Here is an 18,500-nt window from a genome sequence, read left to right as displayed (position 1 = left end):
CGGTGGAACCGAGGGGGCCTTTCCCCCGTGAGGTGAGGAGAGTCTTGGGGGACGGGACGGCGCGGGGAGAGGGCTGCTGTGACGCTCGCTGGTGAGTGCAAGGGCACGGGTGGCTGAGGACGGAGTGAAGCGGAGGAGCCCAGCGAAGTGAAAAGGAGGATTTTATGATCGGTTTTGCTCTGGTCTTTCTATGCCTAAACGCGAGGGGCAGCTCCACCAACGCGCCTCCATCCCCGCGTCACTGCCTGGCTGTCTCCAGCTGCCTGCCCCCTTGCTCCTGCCGCGGCTCACGCTCGCCCGTAGAGCTCTGGGTTTTGCTTTGGTTAATCTTTTTTTCTGGTTGGACTGTGTAGCTAATCTCCCAGCAGCTGTGCATACATATAATTAACTGCATAAAATCCCTTAACAAATAGCTCTTGCAGAATAGTTCCTAAATGTTTTTTCTATAGATGGATAATTGTAACTTCTTTTTGCAGCTGTTTTTTAATTTGCTGTTGTCCCACATGCAATGTAATTATCGTATATTGTTGCTGACAATATTAATACCTGTTTTAATAGTGTATATTACTGAGGATTTAAGCTTTTTACTCTAATACTTTGTCTTTTGCTTTTTTTAACAAGGCTAAGTCTATTCATATAATGGATACACACATCAGGAAAATGGCACAGTTGTTGGACAATGATCAGTTCTTGGAAAAAGTTGGGTGAGGATAGTGTTACAAAATCTTGTTGTGATTTCATAGGTAGATATTGAGTAAATAACTGTAGCTCATATAAACTGTTTACTATGTCCCTTCAAAACATTTATCATATATCAAATGGAATGTGTAAACAAATGTCAAAGTACAAAACAGTTCCTACAGAAAAAACTTGTGTAGACTTTATGACAATACAGGAATATCATGGGTAGTGAGGTCATTCCATAAAATTCATTATCTTGTAGGATGACCACAAAATCCAGTCTACAGGGTGATCATCCACCATGGCAAGATTTTACTATGTCTCATCTGGGACCAGATAATGGATTGCTGGGAACGCATATCAACAAGACACAAGATCTGCTGGTAGGCAAGTTTTCCTGCTAAATGGAGCAACTAGAAAAGTAACACATACCCTCTATAAATACAGAGTGGGGAATAAATAAGCTGACAGACAACTGATACGTTTCCTTACATGTATTTGCGTATACACATGTACAATTTGATAATCACTAAAATAAGGAAACTACACATAGTTTCTCTGCAGAGGTGAATCAGTCTGTGAACAAATAGGGCAAAACAATAAAGGTAGATCAACTGCTGATACTGTATTTTTCTTCAGAAAAGCAGAAGACTATATACTTCTTCAAACTCTGTGAGGCAGGTTTTGGAGATGCTTAATTTTTCTTCCTCTCTGGTAAATCACTGGGGTATTTCTTTTATTTCTTTTACTAAACTCTCCTATTTCTTGTCTCTCTTCCTGTCTCCTCCAAACTAACCTCTCCTTCCCCTTCATTTAGCTCACAATCTGGGGGTATTCTGAAACCTTCTTTTCCTTTGCATCCCACATCCAAAAGAGTATGCCAGTACCTAAAATTATGTTGTTCTTGGATATGCACTGCCTACCAGCAGCTGTCCTTAGGATTTACATTTTTGTCACATTTGAACAGCACATTTCATTTCTCATATTGCATTTAACTTTTTCTTATTTGATCTATAGAGAGTACAAATGAAGAAAATACAGTCAAAAAAGGCGCAAACCACAGAAGAATGGCTAAGAAACTACAGTTTAGAATCCTTGCAATTAACATTAGAGCATCTGGTAAATGAAGGCAATATTATTTTGTAAGTACGACATTGCCCTTTCTTTAGTCAGTCCCAATCTGTGTGCATCTCTGATGTTAATTATGCATAGTGTTCCAGGAATTCAAAAAATGGTGTTGAAGAGATAGAGTTTACAGAAGAGACTGTTAGCGATTTTGAGTCCAGGCTTTCTGAGTAAGTATCCGTCTTGTTTATGATTTTGATGCTTAACTAATTTTATAGCCCCATCCCCCATGACTATAGGTACTGCCTTAAATCTTAATTTGATATCTCTGGGAACTTCAGAGTATCTCAGCATTAAATCCTGTCTGCTGACATTTAGGGTAGGTGATAATTACATGTCACTACAGCTGAGGTTTTTTTATTTTTTTAATGAAGATGCCTATCAACCAGGTTTTGAACTGAAGCAGTTAGCTCATTTTTGAAAAGCAGCTAGTGAATGGTTGGGTTTTCACAGGTAATACTGCATATTTGTGGGTTATGTTTACTGTAACTTGGATTAGTTTCAAGTCATGGATCTAGTCACGAAAGGCAGCATTGCTTGGTTTTATATTCAAGGAATGGAATGCTGAAAGGAGTTTGTGTTAACCACGAAGGAAGAAGCCCATGTAGCTGATATGTGGAAGTTAGAAGTTTTCTAAGTGAATTTTAAATGTATAAAATCAAGGAAACCTAAATTGAGGAATGAATAGGTTCAATAAGCTGTAATCATAATGTTTTTGCTGATCTTCACGATACTTGTTAGACTGTTTCTAGGAGTGCCACTACTTCAGCATACCTTAACGTGTCAGTCATGAAGATCCAGAATCTTCAGAAAGTCCATCTTCAGTACTTGGTACCTGTACCACCTAACCGAACTGTCTGCAAATCTGCTTTAAAAAAGAAGTAGCTGTTGTGTTTTGAAAAAGCAAAAAGTTTTTCCCCCTTTGAAATGTTGATTTAAACTTTCTGTTTGCCAATTTGTAAAAACTATGCACAAGGTATTAAAAACAAGTTGGTTGAAGTAAAACAATTTTGGGAGACAGCAAGCACTTTGTTTTACCTCAGGTTATATACCTATTTTGAAATGAAATTGTTGAAAGTTGTGCTGCAGTTAGTCCAGCACTACAGTGAGTGTGCTGCCTTTCAATCACAAGGTTATATTTCATGAGTGTCTTAAGCAATAGTGTAGTTTGTATTAAATACATTTTCTGAAAATAACCTATGTGTGATGAACTAAACTCAGTTTTGCCTGAGCTATTGTTCACACATACACATGGTGAATACCCCTCTCCTATCTCTGAACAGAATAAGCCAGCGACTGATTAGAAAATATTTCAGTGATCCAGTTTTTCAGACATCCCGTTTTTCAGACAGCTACATATGTAATCAGTCAAACAGCTTTAGGGGAGGAAGTATTTAAATGGTTAGCCCTGCAACCACCAGTTGTATGAGAACACTGAAAACAGTATTTTTAAGAGGTGATTTTGCATTTGTGAGAAAAAGGATGTGATGAAGACAAATGGTTGAATGTCACATTGATACACAATGCAAGAGAATGCCTTAGCTAAATGTGTGCTATGCCTTTTGTCAGAGTGATTGAACTTTATCAGCAGCGAATTCAGTGGCTGTTGCAGGACAGCAGAAAGGTAACTTTAACTTTGCAGTATATTTTTATAATAGAACTGTATACGGCATTAAAGAATAAATTAACTTTTGAATACTAGTGAAAAGTGGCTTCCAGAAAGCTTATGTATTTTCCTTATTTACTCTGAGTTACACATCATGTGCAGTGATACTTATTTTGACAATGGATTGCTTTTCTTGATCTTTCATTGGTATGGGTTTTCTGCTTTCTACATCTAGTCTTTTTCTTTCTCTTAGCAGTCTTAATCATCAGGTCCTGTCAGCATGATTTAAATGGGAGAAGACAATGTTGAGCTTAACCTCTGACTGGAATGGAGCTGTCTTGTAGTTCATTGTGCACTCTCTTGCAGAGCTGGTTAATCACTTATTGTGCCTAGCAGTGCTAATGCTCAGGAAAGGGGAAGGAACATAACTCCCTCTCGAAGGGGATAGAGAAAGAAACAGCATTCCAAAATCTAGCTTCCACAAAGTTGCTTGATTTAACCTGAAGGAGATGCTGTAGACAAAGTTAATTTTTATCCTCTCAAATAATGAATAGGTTGTCTTGGGAAGGAGGTAATATGATTCATTAGTAAGGATAAACTGGGAGCCAGTAGTCCTCTCCCCCCCCCCCCCCGCTTTGTCACTGTGTCTTCTTTATGATAAAAAGCTTAAAGTGAAAATAAATACCTAATATTTGATTTTAAAATGGTGTTATACGGAATAAACAGTAACGTTTTTAAACTTTAGATAAGCTTAGTATTTACAATGACTTTTCTCTTTTAAGGTATTTGGCCTTATAAAAGGAACCAAAATTGGACTTGTGGTTGATGTGTCTCATATGACTTGTGGACCTAGGCTACTGGATTTTCAGAAGGACCTTTTGGTAAGTAGTAATAAAGCAGACTTTAGCAATTATAACATACTAATCAAGCTTTTGTATAACTACAAGCCAGGAACTAAGTAGAAAAAAATCTGCTTAAATTCACAATATACAATATAATAGAAGTTCTAATTCTATGATTCTAAGTTTTCTGTTGTAGAAAAGTATGTTTTAAATGTCTTTGAAAGTGTAGTTTTTGTTAATGTCTAGATCCAAACAAAATCCAGTATGTACCATAATAATAATACTTTCCTTATTAATATTTGGAAGTTTCTCAATTCTCACACCAGCATTCTTTATGGAATAAACAGAAACCAAGTTGTACATAGAGCTATTTATAGTAAATATAGTTTCCTTATGCCTTTATGTTTTGTCGCAACAAGGCACACTTCACAATTTCGGGTCAGAACCTTGGTGCGTTAATCTTCCTGAAGTCCCAAAAGAAACTTGTCCTTTATTGTGCTCTTTATTTTTACAAAACTTTTGTAGTAAGGAAGGAAGATATAATGTAACTCTTTTACTATCTAACTCTGAAACTTTGTACAATTTCGTTTCCTGCATTCAGGAATTATTTAACATCAATTTATATTATCTGCATTTTTCATTTGTGTCTTTTAAATAAAACTCTTTCAAGAAAACTCGATTTCCGCATAGTCTGGTTTGCTTAGCCTTAATACCCGAACTATTGTTTAGCCCTATCCATGAATATGTATTCAATATTTTTTAGTAATTGCTTGATGGGTGAATATGCCCATTCTAGATCATTATGTTGTTTCATGTGCTCGTCAGCTGAAGAGAAAAACTGATACCAGTGCAACAAATACTCCCTGCCTCCTGCCCCATTAACAAGTTGGCTGGATTACCATAGGTTTGCAGGTTTTGCCTCTATACTTATTACCAATATTTGAATTTGTATGACTTTTTCTTGGAAGATGGTAGATGAAAATATTGCTGTCAACTATTTTTAGGAAATTATTTTTTTAATTCTTTTTTCATAATAACCCTACTAGAAGCAGCATGGATAGTAATGCATTAATAATTTTTTATTTATTAGTGCTTAATAGATGAACAGCTATGTTATAAGAAGCAATTGTACTGCCTCTCATTCAGTACAGAAATTTCACCCCTGTGGGAGAGTCCAAAAAACATCAATGTTCATGTGTAAGTAAGTTCATTTCTCTAAAAAATAAAGGTGTTTCAAAGAAGTTCTCCATTTAATTAAAGCAATCTCTTGTAGATAATAAATAGTGGTTTTCATCTTGTGCCTGATTTATAAGAGGGGAAAAAAAGCAATGAATTTTAAGTGCAGTCAGTGATTTCAAGCTGGTTGTTCATGCATAAAATATCTTAGCAGCTGCTGTGGTTTGTAGTAATCTTCATGATCTATCTTATTTAGCACTTGCACATTAAGTGTACATATTCCTTTTTCTTCCCCCTAGGCTACATGAAGCAAGACAGTGGATACAACAGCTGGAGCCTGGTGGAGGCTGCAATTTGCTGAAAGCCTTAAAACATGTCCTTACAATGAAAGAACTGAATTCTCTGGTTCTTATTGTAGGAAGCTGGTAAATTCGTTATCTGTCCTAACAACCAGGTTTAACTTGGATACAGAATTGGTACAAGAATCTGAACGTGATACAAAAATAAATGGAAAATCTAAGATCCGGGTTTTATGTGTTTTTAGTTCATGCCACTGAATTCCTTTATTTCTTCCCTTTTTTACTATTTATAAATCTTCTCTTTTCTGATAGGAAGCTACGTTTTTCCTTTGCAGATCAGTTATCACAGTAATCTATTGAGAGTCTGCTAGTTCTAATGTTACATCAATAAAAAATCCTTCAGCGTCATTAACGATGTCACTGAAAGGGTCCACCTCTGGGAATATTAGATGGTGAGCTAGATTTTGCTGTGAAATAGCATTAAGCATTCAAAGATGGTCTTCTCTCTGTGATCTTAGTGCTGATGGAAAAGTTAAAATGTCTGATTAAATAAATGAAACCAGGCTGAGATTAGATAAATTATGGACTTAAATTCTACAGTTCTACCGTCATCGTTTGAAAACTTGCAGTACTGGAGTCAGGATTGCAAGAAAAATACTATAGTGAGGATTCTGGGAGTATTACCATACTCCTAATTTATTCATTTTATTCATTTTAAATGTGCAAAAAAGGGATGGTGTAAGCTTGTCAAGCTTGATATTCAGGGTGATTCAGACTACATTTCAGCTAACCTACTAACACACAGTGTTCAGCTGAAATGTTCCAAGTTTTGCTTAGATCTGCTTTGAAAAGAAAGCAAAAGTTTATAGTATGCGCAAGTGAAAACTTCCTTAATTTCTGTCCCTGTAGCTGGAGGGAAGGTTTTTTACTAGACATGAAGAACCATCAAAACTCACGGAATGAAAGCTGTGTGGGTCGCTAACTTCTAAACACAAAGCAAAGTGTTACTTTCTTTGGTGTCTTTGGAAGACGGTGGACATCCTTACATACAGCTGAAGATCTTTGTTGAAAACCTCTATCACAGTTTGTCGCAGGGGGCGAAACCACAATTCCGGATTTTTAGCTTCCAGGACTAGCACGGAATAATTTAGAACATTTCATCCACAAGTCATTATAAACCAGAATAGAATCTTAGTGCTTTTATTATCTTGCAGGTTTTCAGGACAGAACCAAACCCCAGTAGTGGTACCTCAGTAATTTTTGAAAGAGGGAGAGGAGGTCAAGTTACGCTAAATGATTGGATTACATTCCCATGATTTGTTATTTCTTTCCGACCTAGTTTTCTTTCTTGTCTTCTTCAGTATGGCCTTTTTTCCCCATTTGGTTACTGCCATTGTTAATTTTTTTTTTTCTTATTTATTTATTTATATCAGCCCTGATCAGTCTTTGGAAATATTGTCTGACTATGCTCAGCAGTGTATGCTGGGGAGAAAACTGCAGACTCATGTTGTTACATATGATTGCAGCAATCCTACTTCTCTTGTAAGTAATTGCGTTAGCACTTACTTCCTCAAGTGTCCTGACATTTGTTTCCTATTCAGCTGCAATGTCTTCTCTCATAAACTTGTGGGGAAGCTAACCTACTCATTAAAGTTCTTGATATAGAGTTGTATTTTCTTTAGAGCAGACTTGCACACATGAAAAAATTTGTTTGGAGCATTCATCTTGGTTCATACCAAAGCCAGAAGTGGCAACCAAGTGGTGTTGGCAGGCTTGGCAGCTGAAGGGGAAGCAGTTATTTCCAGATAATCATCCTGTGTGTTTACAGAGAAGACTTTGGGGCTAAGAGCTCTTTTGCAGGTGAAGGCAGAAAAATAGGGGACTTCAGGTAGGCAATATTGCAGGAAGGACAAGTGGGTAGGGAGCAGGATCATACGAGAAAGGCAAGGACTTGGGAGTGAGATCATACAAGTATGGTAGTCTCTGGGATAGGAATATTTTTGTATGGAATAGCATCAGTGCAAGACCTAGCAGCTCTGCTCAAATTACAGCGTTGATCACGAGTAATGGTTTGGATGTTAGGGGTGACTGCCTGAAGGAAGAGAAGGACAGAAGGATAAGCAGTTACTTTCGATTAGCTTCTGCGTAGAAACTTGGGTTTAGGTGTTGATTGCTTGTTTAAGCTTTTCCCTAGGGCATGTCATGACTTAAGTGGCAGGGAGGACTCGGTTGAAATCCTGGTTTGAAGAGAAGATTGGATGCAGTAAGGGTATTGCAGTCATGGGGAAAAGGATTGCAGTGGTAGATGGTAGGAGAGAAGGAGATGGGAGAGGTGAAAAAAACAACAAAGGATTTAAGAAGTAGTTGTGGGCAGGAGGAGGATAGCCTAATATTTATACTTGTCGACTTCGGTGATATGCCTTTGATCTGACTAGCACAAGCCTGCCTTCAAAGGAAGAGAAAGTGACTGGCATTTTAACACAAGGTGAATGAACTTGACCCTTATTGCCTATTTTGTAAATTTCTTCACTGAGTTAGTTTTTCAGCCATGTTAAAATAAGACTGGTAAGAAAACAATGGAAAGATAATTACTTTGGCTTTCTCACTACGTGTACCTCAAAGATTCTTTCTCTATCTCTACCAACACCCCATGTTATCAAAAGAGACTACCAAATCAAAGTAACTGTTTTTCTTCCTGTTTATATATGTAGGCAGTTCTAAAGAACCTTGCAGAAGCTGTAAGAGGCCGTTATCATTGCTACTTTTCAAAGGGAGAGGTAGGTGACAGCTAGAGAGGCAAAGCATTTTTCTCTTTTTGATGGTTCTTCACTTTGTGAAGGTAAACTAATTATCATCTGAGTAGAAGTTTATAGCAAGACCTGGTGCTGAAAGTCTCTGTCATAGAAGTGCTGAGGACATGGTCAATAAATCTGTGGTTAATTCTTTCTGCAACTGAAAATGTTTCCTAAAAGCGCAATAAATTTCACAGATATTGTTCACTGACTTAAAGCTGATGAATGGGATGAAAGCAGTGGCTTATTGTAGACTGATTCAAAATAATAAAATAATATCTGGTTTATAAAATGATGAATAACTTATATGCAATGTGTTAGGTACATTTACACTGAATTCTGCTATGCCAGGCAGTCTTGCATACATGTATGCACATCAAAGAAAGCTGTATTTGGTTGGTATTTGAATAGTAGTTAACTTATTTTTCCCCCTTTGGTTTTTATATGTACAGAATTTTGATAGCAGTGATGTTCATCTGCTACTTCAGGAATCCCAGAAGGCTAAGGACCTACTCAAGAGCATCAAACAGACTTTTCAAAGAAGAATTGGTGGCTCACTTATTAGTAGAATAGCAGATGTATGTATCTTTTTATTTTCATATGTACTTTAAAGTATCAGGGGTAGAAGTTTTTAGTGCTCACAATATGAAAAAATTTGTATGATTAATCTGGTATTTTGATAAGTGAACTTTAAATATTATATATTGGCCATCCATTGTAAGAGCAAACTAAGGCCAAAACCAGTAAAGGAGACATTTTGCTAGACATTCTCCAAAACGCATCAAGTTTTATAAACCAACCAGAATGTGATGAAAAGAATATTGTCCCATGATCATAATGGAAATCTAGGAGAATTGCTAGCCTAACTGTATGCATGATCATTTAAATGAAGTTCCAACAGTCCTTTAAATTGGTAAAAAGATACTTACTGCTACCTGATTAAGGTGGACACTTAAATCGGTTGCAAAATCGTAAGGGCTTGTCTAGATCCATTACTAGTGTTGAAGTTAGGAAGCTACAGTCTGTCTGTTACACATCTGTCTCTGTTGGTCCTATCTTACCTTGAGGATTTGGCACCATTTGTTCTGTAACAATTGTCTTGGTAATGTTTCTGGTTTTATGCTTTATTTGACCAAAATACCAGAGGTTCTTACCTTGTTTGTCTTTTCTCCAATAAAGTAACTTCTCAGGGCTCTTGATGAAATATGGATGAGGAAGAAGCATCATCTCTTTTCCGTGGAGTGTTTGGATAATTTCTAGTTCTGCTTTGATCTGATAGAGAGATTATTTACTTATGTCTTTCTTTCACCTTGTGCAGATAGTCTTAAGTGGAAATATGCATCTCTCTTTTGCATTATTCTCATCTCTGTACTTTCTAGGGGCCTGGAAGTTTAGAAAATGGCTGAATTCACCTATGGTTGCTAAACTTTAATGCTAAAAATTTGGCAGCACTGTTTTACAAATCTGTAAGGAATTTTTTTCTTAACAAAATAGTCTGTTCTCTGTCACAACCCCTGTAGGCCGTTGTGTGAAGTGGACAAGTCTGATCTGAAAGAGGGACTGAAAGCTTCCATTGGGTATCCTTGTGCATCTGGTCGTCTGACCTGAGACATTCCAGACAGGAGGCAAACTGGTCATTTGTGAATAATATTTATAATTCTGTTTCCCCGCATCCTCCCTATTCCATATATATAGAATTCTTTCATCTCTCTCCCAGCGTCATAATTAGTAAGGACCATGTAGACTACATATGGAGCAGTAGTCAGTGACTTAGTAGTCACCCTTCTAAGTCATGACATCCCCAAATAAAAACATGTAATTTCAGAAACTTACTAGCCAAACCTTCTGTATGAAAAACCATCTCCACAAACTTCTGTCCATTCATAAAAAAAAGGTCTCTTACCCCTTTTTGAAATAAAGGAACTCTAGTGACCTATAGGAGTTTTTGTTGACTTGTTTCCATTGGTGTGAATGAAGGTAGAATGTGGTTCGTTTGACTTAGTGCTTGGTGCAGGCAGAAAATGGAGCACTCAAGATTTGACCTGCATGTAACGAAGATCCTTTTCCTACTTGCTTTTGTTAAACAAATGATTGGCTGTTTTCATGCCAGTATGTAGAACCATGATGTTTTAATTTCCCTGTGGGTTTTTGCATTGTGGCAAGCACAGTGAAGTTAATGGAACATTGTCCCCCAAAACCTATTTTTAGGAGGACCAATGATAGCTATTTTCAAAGTATTTTGCTTGTTGAAATCCCAGTACTTTGATGAACATAAGTAAAACTAATGTTCCATGCTGAATATTTTGGATTGAGGGTAAAAAAAATTATGCTAAAACTTGCAAGAGTTTTTCTTAAAATCCATTTTAGGTTTCCACAGAATTTGCAAATACAGCACCTTTCAACTTCTTACCAAAGCCTCCAAAGCACGAAGGACCATTAGTTATTCAAACACCATGCGTCCTGGCTAAAACCTCAACAGACTGGTTAAAGACAAATGGATTGAAAGGTAGCACAGAAAGAAAAGCTTAACAGGTATGAAACATGAATTAAAGACAGAGCATGTGTTTTATTTAATTTCTTTGTTCCTTGCTGTAGCTAAAAAGTTAAACCTCTATCAAGTGTTGGCTCCCAACGCTTTCTCTCCTGTGGAAGAATTTGTACCCATTCTTAAAAAAACAGTATCATCAACTCTACATGAGGTAAGTGATGGGGACCCTTTCTTTTTCTTGGTTGTTGGTTTTTTTTTTCTCTTTCTATTGCTACATTTTTCTAATTAAAATCAGTACTTTATAAGTTAGTGAAATTCTACAGGCTTTAACTGAAATTTGAGTTGTAGATTCAAATCAGATACTTATGCTATTCTTAAGAATGATTCAGGAAGGAATTCCATGTTGTGTAGCTTATATAGGCTTCTTTAAACACGTAACTGTATTATTTATCCTTCTAGAAAGTGATGATGCAGTTTGAATGGTATGATGGAACTGTGAAAAATATCCATGTTGACCTGCCATTATTATACAACTATCAGGTGAGTTGTCTATAGTGATGTGGCCTTGTCAGGGCTAGACTACCATCTAATTATTCCACATTAATTGTCCTGTTCCACAAGTACTGCAGGGATTCATGTGCAGACAGTTGTCCACGTAAGTCTGCAGTGATCTGGTCAGAGTTGGGACCCACATTCTTATGGTAGTGAGGAAGGAGGCTAAATAAGAGAGTCCATCAGTGCTGCTCATAAATAAAGCAGTGTACATTTTGCGATCTATGTGTAAGAATGTATTTACATTATTTTACTCACGTATGTATGAATCCTTTACCCTGTACATTGAAAGGATACAACACAATGGAGTACTCCTGCTTGCTTTAACAGAACTGTCCTATTTCATCTTGGTTTAACCATTAAAAAAAAAAAAAGTTTTGTATTTTGTTTTATCTCTCTGAAAGTCAAACAAGTTTTATGAAGAAGAATGTCTAATTGTTACTGGCTAGACCAAGAAAGACTCAAGGCATAGCAGGAACGTTCTAGGAAGTAGTGTAGGAACAAGCTTGGATGGTTGTTGCATGACTTGAAAGATGTTGTGTGATATGAAAGTATGTGCAAAGGCACATAACATAGCAGCAAACGAGAGCCTCTTCCTGTCATAGCAACCTAGTCCCTCAGTTATGTAGGAAAGAGAGTCAGGGCAAGGCATTATTTCAAAATAAAAGTTTGATCTTAAACTATCAAATAATCCAGAAGACTGGTTGAATAAGGGATTAAAAAAATATACTGTGACATGAGTTTCTTTGGTAGATGAGCTGCTCTCAACTCCATGGATGGATGGAGATGGGGAGAATGGTAAATTAAGGGGAATGATGAAAAAAGACACAGTATTCCATATCAGTGATGTTGATTTCCGTGTGTGGGGAAGATGGCAGAAGCATATGAAAGTCTGCATTATGAAGAAAGCCACAGGAATAAAATTAGGTTGTCTTGATCAGGATCTTGCATTAGCCTGTATTCTGTGTTTGGGTAATCTGTACGTACACATGAGTTTCTTTCTCCTGTGTAGTTTGTGGTGGATCCTACAGCATCCAGCACCATTATCCTTCTGTTTGAAATCCTGCTATAGTACCTTAAGACCAATAATGTAGTACAGTCCATATGGAGAGTCCAGTAGGATTTGGAGATACAGTTTATATTCTGAATTCAGCATCTGATCTGTACTTTCAGAGACATCACATTAGCCTTTTCATCGTGAATCCTTCACTAGCCTGGAAGTAGCTAGCAGTCTCCACTGTAAAATGCTGAGATCCAAACCTAGTAAGTTCTACATGATTGCGAAATGGTAATATTCTGCAGATAGTCACATCAGAAGTAATTCACTCTGAACTGACTCTTTTAACAAGAGTAGCATTTTAGCCTTGACAGTGTTCCTATAACACTCTTGCCATGCATTTAGACAGAATATGTTTTTGCTACTGTGAATGTCAAGGACAAACGATTTCGATGTCTTTTCAGCATAATCAGCCTTTTTTAAGAATCAGAAAGCAGAAGTTATTTCTGCTTACTTTATAGAAAATTGTCATACTTTTGCTTTACTCTAAAGTGTCAGAAGAAGTTGGGTTTTTGTGTTTCATGTTTTAGGATATGCTCAACTGTTCTTTATATGCTTAATGCGAATTCTGAAAATTATGCCAGCATAGCGCTGCTAACCACATTCTCCTAAATTATTCTAGTTTATCCCCTTCATCTACAGCTTGCATGGAGGTTTGGCGTTTTTTTTCTCTCTTCTTCCAAAGTGAGTGTGGTATGAGGAAACTACACTCTTCAGGCTTAGCTGGGCATGTGTGGACAGCAGATGCTGCAGCTTTCGTTTTGCAGTTTCATGTGCAAGGTGAAACACTGTGGAGGGATTTGAGTCCTGGGAAAAACATGAGGATTGTGTTGTTGTGCAACATGGTATGACGAGCAGAGGCACCCAGTGCTTTCAGATCTAGAGCTCCACATTCTACACTAGGGGCAAGACAAAAACTGTTCTCATCCTGGGGCAAAAAGTAGCAATCACAAAATGGAAGCTTTTAAGCCTTGTTTGCTATTAGTTATCGTGAAATCAGTGGGAAACTATTTTTATGAAAAGGCTCAAGAAGGTTGAGCACACCCTGTTACGTAGGCTCAGAAAGCTGGCTAGAGTTCAGAAAAAAAGGTAGGTTTGTCCAGTGGGGTCGGTGAAAATGATTTGGTAAGACTAAAAGTAGAAAAAACATCCAGCTAGGTACTCTGGCCCACCCTTGAAACAGAGAGAGAGATGTTGGTGATAAGTATGGCAGACAGAAAGTAGGCCAAGTAACTGTTTCTTTTGTGTGGCATGTGTGATGCTCTCTAAATCATAATCGAGTGGCAGAACAAGGTAGTATCTCAGTGGCTGAGTCTCTGGTAATATAAGTCAATTTTTCATTGGGTAACTTTTTAGCAGGTAAATGATTTTTAAACTATGCAGGTGGCATTGGCTTTGGTGTCTGTCTAAAGGGAAGCTTTAAAAGAGAGCTTACAAACAACATGGTAGGTGGTGTCACTGGTGAATTCAGTAAGAACAGTAAAATCCCTTATAGGTAATAGATTTTTGTTAAGTACTGATTGCATCATCTCAAGTCAGAGCAGCTTTTTATTCCAAGACGTGTTCATTTGTGTTAAGCACAACTGGAATTGTTTAATGACATGCTACTGTCAAAATGAATGAAAGTCATTAATTTTTTCAATATTATGCTGTTGTGTTACTTCTGGATTAAGCATTTGGCAATAAAAGACTTACATGAACTTTTTATTTTTGACTTAAATTTTCTATATTTTATCCACAGAAACTGCTTGCTAAAATGGTAAGAAACTATGAGAAACGAATTGACTGGCTATCTCTTGCTAGCAGAAGAATATGGGGAAGTGTTTGTGAAAGGAGGTATCGTACTTTGATAGTCCTTTTTTTGTGTATTGGTAATGGTTCTTATTTGCCAGCCTTTGCTTTGTGTGTAAGTCACCACCAAGCAATACAGAGCAGAAAATAGTCAGATGTGGAGATAACAGTTGCAGATATGACCAGTGTAAGCAATCCACTTTTGAAAACAGATACTGATATTCAGCTTTTTTAATAATGCAGTGAATTTACTGAATCCAGTGATCATCAGTCAACACAAAACTGCAATTTCCATGAGACTCTGAAATTTGAGTTATTTAGCAAGTAAGCCACACATTTCAGATGTGTTTGGGATATTCAAGTATAGAGAAGAAAGAGGACCTGTTTAGATTTCAACAGCCATTATGGCACTACATGTGCCAATACCCTGATTACTGCATAGCTTAACAAAGATAGACTTTTCCATTATTGTTACTATTTTTTTAAAATCTCACCGTATGTTTTGCAGATTTTTTTTTTTTTTTAAATAGATTCAGTGTTTATACATTTTGATACATATCTAGAAGATACTTTCTCTGGTGAGTTAGAGTACAGTGAAGATAAGAATATGTAACTAAGATTTTTTTTTTTTTTTTTCTTTTTTTGACGAATAACATGTTTCTTATATAGGGTGGTTATACTTGTTGATATATCAGTGACAAACTCCATGTACATCATCCATATCCAACATTCTTTGCGGCTTTTACTTGAGGAACAAATGTCAAATAAGGATTACTTCAATATTATAGCGTAAGCAATTATTTAAGATTCTTTTGAAATAATTGTAACGCATTGCAATGAAAGAAGTATGCTGAGAGATTGTAGTTACTAATGGGCATATTTTAGGTTTTTTAATTGTATTTAACATTTTATGATTAAGTAATTGCAAGAGTAGCACTGATTTATCATTTTTGGGTAGGTGTATGGATCAGATGTACAGAGACCAGATTAGTAATTAAAAATCACTGTTTTGGGTGAGGCTCACTGAAACTGATTGCATCATACCTGCAACAAATTCTCTTCCTCTGCTATGTTGTTCGTAATATCATAGTATCAGTTCACATGTCAGAAACTTTTACTGGAAGAGGATTCTGGAGATGTCTCAGGTACCATGACTGAGAACAGCCTTTAAATTTTACAGCAACTCCGGTACTTTTTTTAATATGTAGTAGTGCTAAAATTTTGTACTCAACACTGGTAGTCAGAAACGTACAGCACAGCTGCTGAACAGCAGCTTGGCAGGTTTCTGAATGGCAGGTAAAAGCAAGAGATGGCAGCTCATGGAGTTCCAAACCTGGTGGGAGAGCAGAGCTGTTACCTCACAAGAGAGATACAGGCAGCATCTGACGGTTGGGGTTGTTTTCTTGCAATCGTTCCACTGAGCTTTTACCAGCTCACTTAGTATCCTGTTTAGGAAAGAAAAATGTAGTCTGACCCTACGTTGAAAATCTGACAACCCCTGAGTGATGGATAAATGTGAATAATTAAATTGTTTGAAACAGAAAATAGTTAGCATCAGGCAATTTTACATCTGTAATATCCCAAATCAGATTTTTATTTTTCAGTGAATTTAGTCAGTATTTTTTTGTTCTAAAGCGTAGTCTGAAAATTAATTGCTGTTATCTTTCCATTAAAGATTTGGGAGTGATGTTGTGCCTTGGCAGCTGGAACTGGTTCCTTCCCAACCAGAAAACTTAAAAAATGCTTGGAGGTAGGATCAAATAATTTTCCCATACATCTGAATTAAGTGATTGTAGGTACCATAAAACAGATAGAACAGAGGAACAGATTTAAACAGCATTGTGAACAATTTACAAAACTGACAAATTTATCATATCACAAAAATAGTTTGCCATGAACTGTCCTACTCTGATTGTTCATGATGGTTTGTTGTGAAAACAGCATTATAAAGTTTAATATGTCCTAGTGACTTTGTATATGTATGCAGAATATATATGTGCACAGATATAGAAGTGTCTGTGTAAGGAATGCACAGGTTACATGAAGAATTGAAAAGTGCTTCAAAGTCAGCTGGGATGTGAAAGCTAAACTATGTTTTTTCCCCACATACACTGGAAACAAATCCCAGATTTCTGTTTGTGGAGTAACACCCTCAGTGGTTTCATTATACCTCTGTGGTTTCATTTTTATTCCCGTAAGTTCTACTATATTACAATTTTTCTACATAGAAATAAGAGAGAATTCTTTCATCTCTATGCTCTGAATCTTATTTTAAAAACTAGTTTGCCATGGTGGCAGTACAGAAACTAGAACAAAGAATTTGGGTCATTATATAATCTGGTTTTGCTGTCTGTTACTGTCAAAAATTTTAGACTCCAGTGCAGTGTTATTTAAGATTCTTAATTCTCTTTATTGCTTTAAGCAGAAACAAAAGCTTTTGTTGCTTCCTTCTTTGAACTGTAAACATCATCTTTTAGGTGGGTGTTGAGCTTGCAGTGCAAAGGGAGTAGAAACTTCATGAGTGCTCTTAGAAGAGCTGTGGAAGTAGACTTCAAAGACAAAGATAAACACAAATCACAAGGACTTTACCTGCTGACTACTGGAATACCTGATCAGGAAACAGTATGTATCATCACAGGTTTTGCAACTTTTCTGTAAGTTCTTATCAGAATTAATCTCAACTTCTTTTTTTTTTTTTTTTTTTCTTTTGGCTAGTCACCATAGCTTGTTGGCAGAATACCTCTCCTTTACATATCTAAGCCAGCACAACTATCAGGATCTCAAACTTCCATTTCTGCAATTGCTATTCATGCGTTGGAGGTAGCAATTATTAATAATGTATGAATCATAGAAAATTCAAGAGGTGTTTTTAGGATTCCTTTCCCACTCCAGCTCTGGCCATCATTTTACTGCAAATTTCTGAGTTTGAACAAACCAACTCCAATTTTTCGTATGATATCATTTCTTTATAACTCATGGGAACAAAGCCAAAAATAATTTTATGGTAGAACTCCATAGTACACTATGTAGAGACAGCTCCTATTTTTAATAACAGTAATCCATTGCTTGGATATATGTTCGTAGTGCATGTGCTCTGTGGCTGTTAAGCCACGTGCACAGCCTAGAGTTTCTGAACATACGGTAATCCAACTGGAATAACCATGCGTGCACAGTAGGTTGTCTCTTGCTTTTGTTACCAAACTTCTGGAAATTCTGGGCAAACCTGGGAAATCATTAAAAGCCCACACAGATAACAAGAAAATGAAGGATACGTACAAAAAGGCAAATGAATAGTTCCATCCTTACTTCTTTGCTTCAGTGCATGGCTACCTTGAAGTCCATGACCTTGTGTCCTTGATTCCCATAGCTACCCCGTCTCACTTTGTGGCTGCAGCAATGCTGTTGCCATTGTCACTAGTAATAGTGACAGTTTTTGTGTATATGCATGATTTGAGGAGGCATTCAGCTACTCAGGGTATATTCTTGTACTGCATTGCTCAGGTTGGGAGTGTTTGTACATCAGTTCAGGAACCAGTGGAGTAGATGAAAGCTCGTCTGAGGTAGAGGGTCACTACTGTTTTTTTTCTTTTTTTTTTTTTTTTCCTTTTTTCTTCTCTGTCTTGCAGCACACAATCAGTGCTTATGTGGCTGAGGTTTGCAGAGGTTTTGATCTGCAGCTTCATGTCTGTCTGTTTAGTGTAATGGAGGATGTTGATTCCAATGGGATTATTCCAGCCCGCTATGCTAACCCAACTGAAACTGCCATTGCTTGTAAAGAAATAGTACAGGCAGCCAATGGGAGATTTCATTGGTTTGGAGAAGCAGGTATGTGAAAAGGAAAGTCAGCACATACTTCTTTTTCATTAATTAAATAATATTTATTAATGTTTTTTTCCCCCCAGATAAAGAAATTAGTTTTTAGGGTGTGATAATGTGGTACTAGCACTGAGATAAAAACAGAGGTCCTAGTTTGATTAAGGCTTTCAGTTGTATTGCAGAATATTATAATACTGCCCTAATTCAGGAATTTGTTTTTTTTTTTTTTTTTTTTTTTTTTTTTTTTTTTAAACACCTTTTTTTTCTAAACTTTT

The 18,500-nt window shown here is 36.8% G+C and overlaps 1 protein-coding gene across 1 annotated transcript in view; it reads left to right on the top strand.

Moving 5' to 3' along the window:
* Nucleotides 1–639: 639 nt before the first annotated feature.
* VWA3A (von Willebrand factor A domain containing 3A) overlaps nucleotides 640–18,500 on the top strand; it is a gene marked incomplete at its 3' end in the record, with an annotated part of 18,119 nt that continues 258 nt past the window's right edge. Inside the window, exons 1-19 of the mRNA XM_009575701.1 lie at nucleotides 640–704; nucleotides 944–1,038; nucleotides 1,706–1,823; nucleotides 1,902–1,976; nucleotides 3,376–3,430; nucleotides 4,195–4,293; nucleotides 5,345–5,451; nucleotides 5,730–5,855; nucleotides 7,163–7,271; nucleotides 8,441–8,506; nucleotides 8,974–9,099; nucleotides 10,889–11,027; nucleotides 11,117–11,220; nucleotides 11,469–11,549; nucleotides 14,360–14,454; nucleotides 15,079–15,198; nucleotides 16,085–16,159; nucleotides 16,887–17,031; nucleotides 18,036–18,234. Of these exons, the coding sequence (XP_009573996.1) occupies nucleotides 640–704; nucleotides 944–1,038; nucleotides 1,706–1,823; nucleotides 1,902–1,976; nucleotides 3,376–3,430; nucleotides 4,195–4,293; nucleotides 5,345–5,451; nucleotides 5,730–5,855; nucleotides 7,163–7,271; nucleotides 8,441–8,506; nucleotides 8,974–9,099; nucleotides 10,889–11,027; nucleotides 11,117–11,220; nucleotides 11,469–11,549; nucleotides 14,360–14,454; nucleotides 15,079–15,198; nucleotides 16,085–16,159; nucleotides 16,887–17,031; nucleotides 18,036–18,234 (1,999 nt within the window). The remainder of the gene's footprint in view (nucleotides 705–943; nucleotides 1,039–1,705; nucleotides 1,824–1,901; nucleotides 1,977–3,375; nucleotides 3,431–4,194; nucleotides 4,294–5,344; nucleotides 5,452–5,729; nucleotides 5,856–7,162; nucleotides 7,272–8,440; nucleotides 8,507–8,973; nucleotides 9,100–10,888; nucleotides 11,028–11,116; nucleotides 11,221–11,468; nucleotides 11,550–14,359; nucleotides 14,455–15,078; nucleotides 15,199–16,084; nucleotides 16,160–16,886; nucleotides 17,032–18,035; nucleotides 18,235–18,500) is intronic.

This window comes from Fulmarus glacialis, unplaced genomic scaffold (assembly GCF_000690835.1).
Source record: "Fulmarus glacialis isolate BGI_N327 unplaced genomic scaffold, ASM69083v1 scaffold17034, whole genome shotgun sequence".
NCBI lineage: Eukaryota > Metazoa > Chordata > Aves > Procellariiformes > Procellariidae > Fulmarus > Fulmarus glacialis.
The sequence above is the reverse complement of the archived record's forward strand: the minus strand, read 5'-3'. Positions and strand labels throughout refer to the sequence as shown.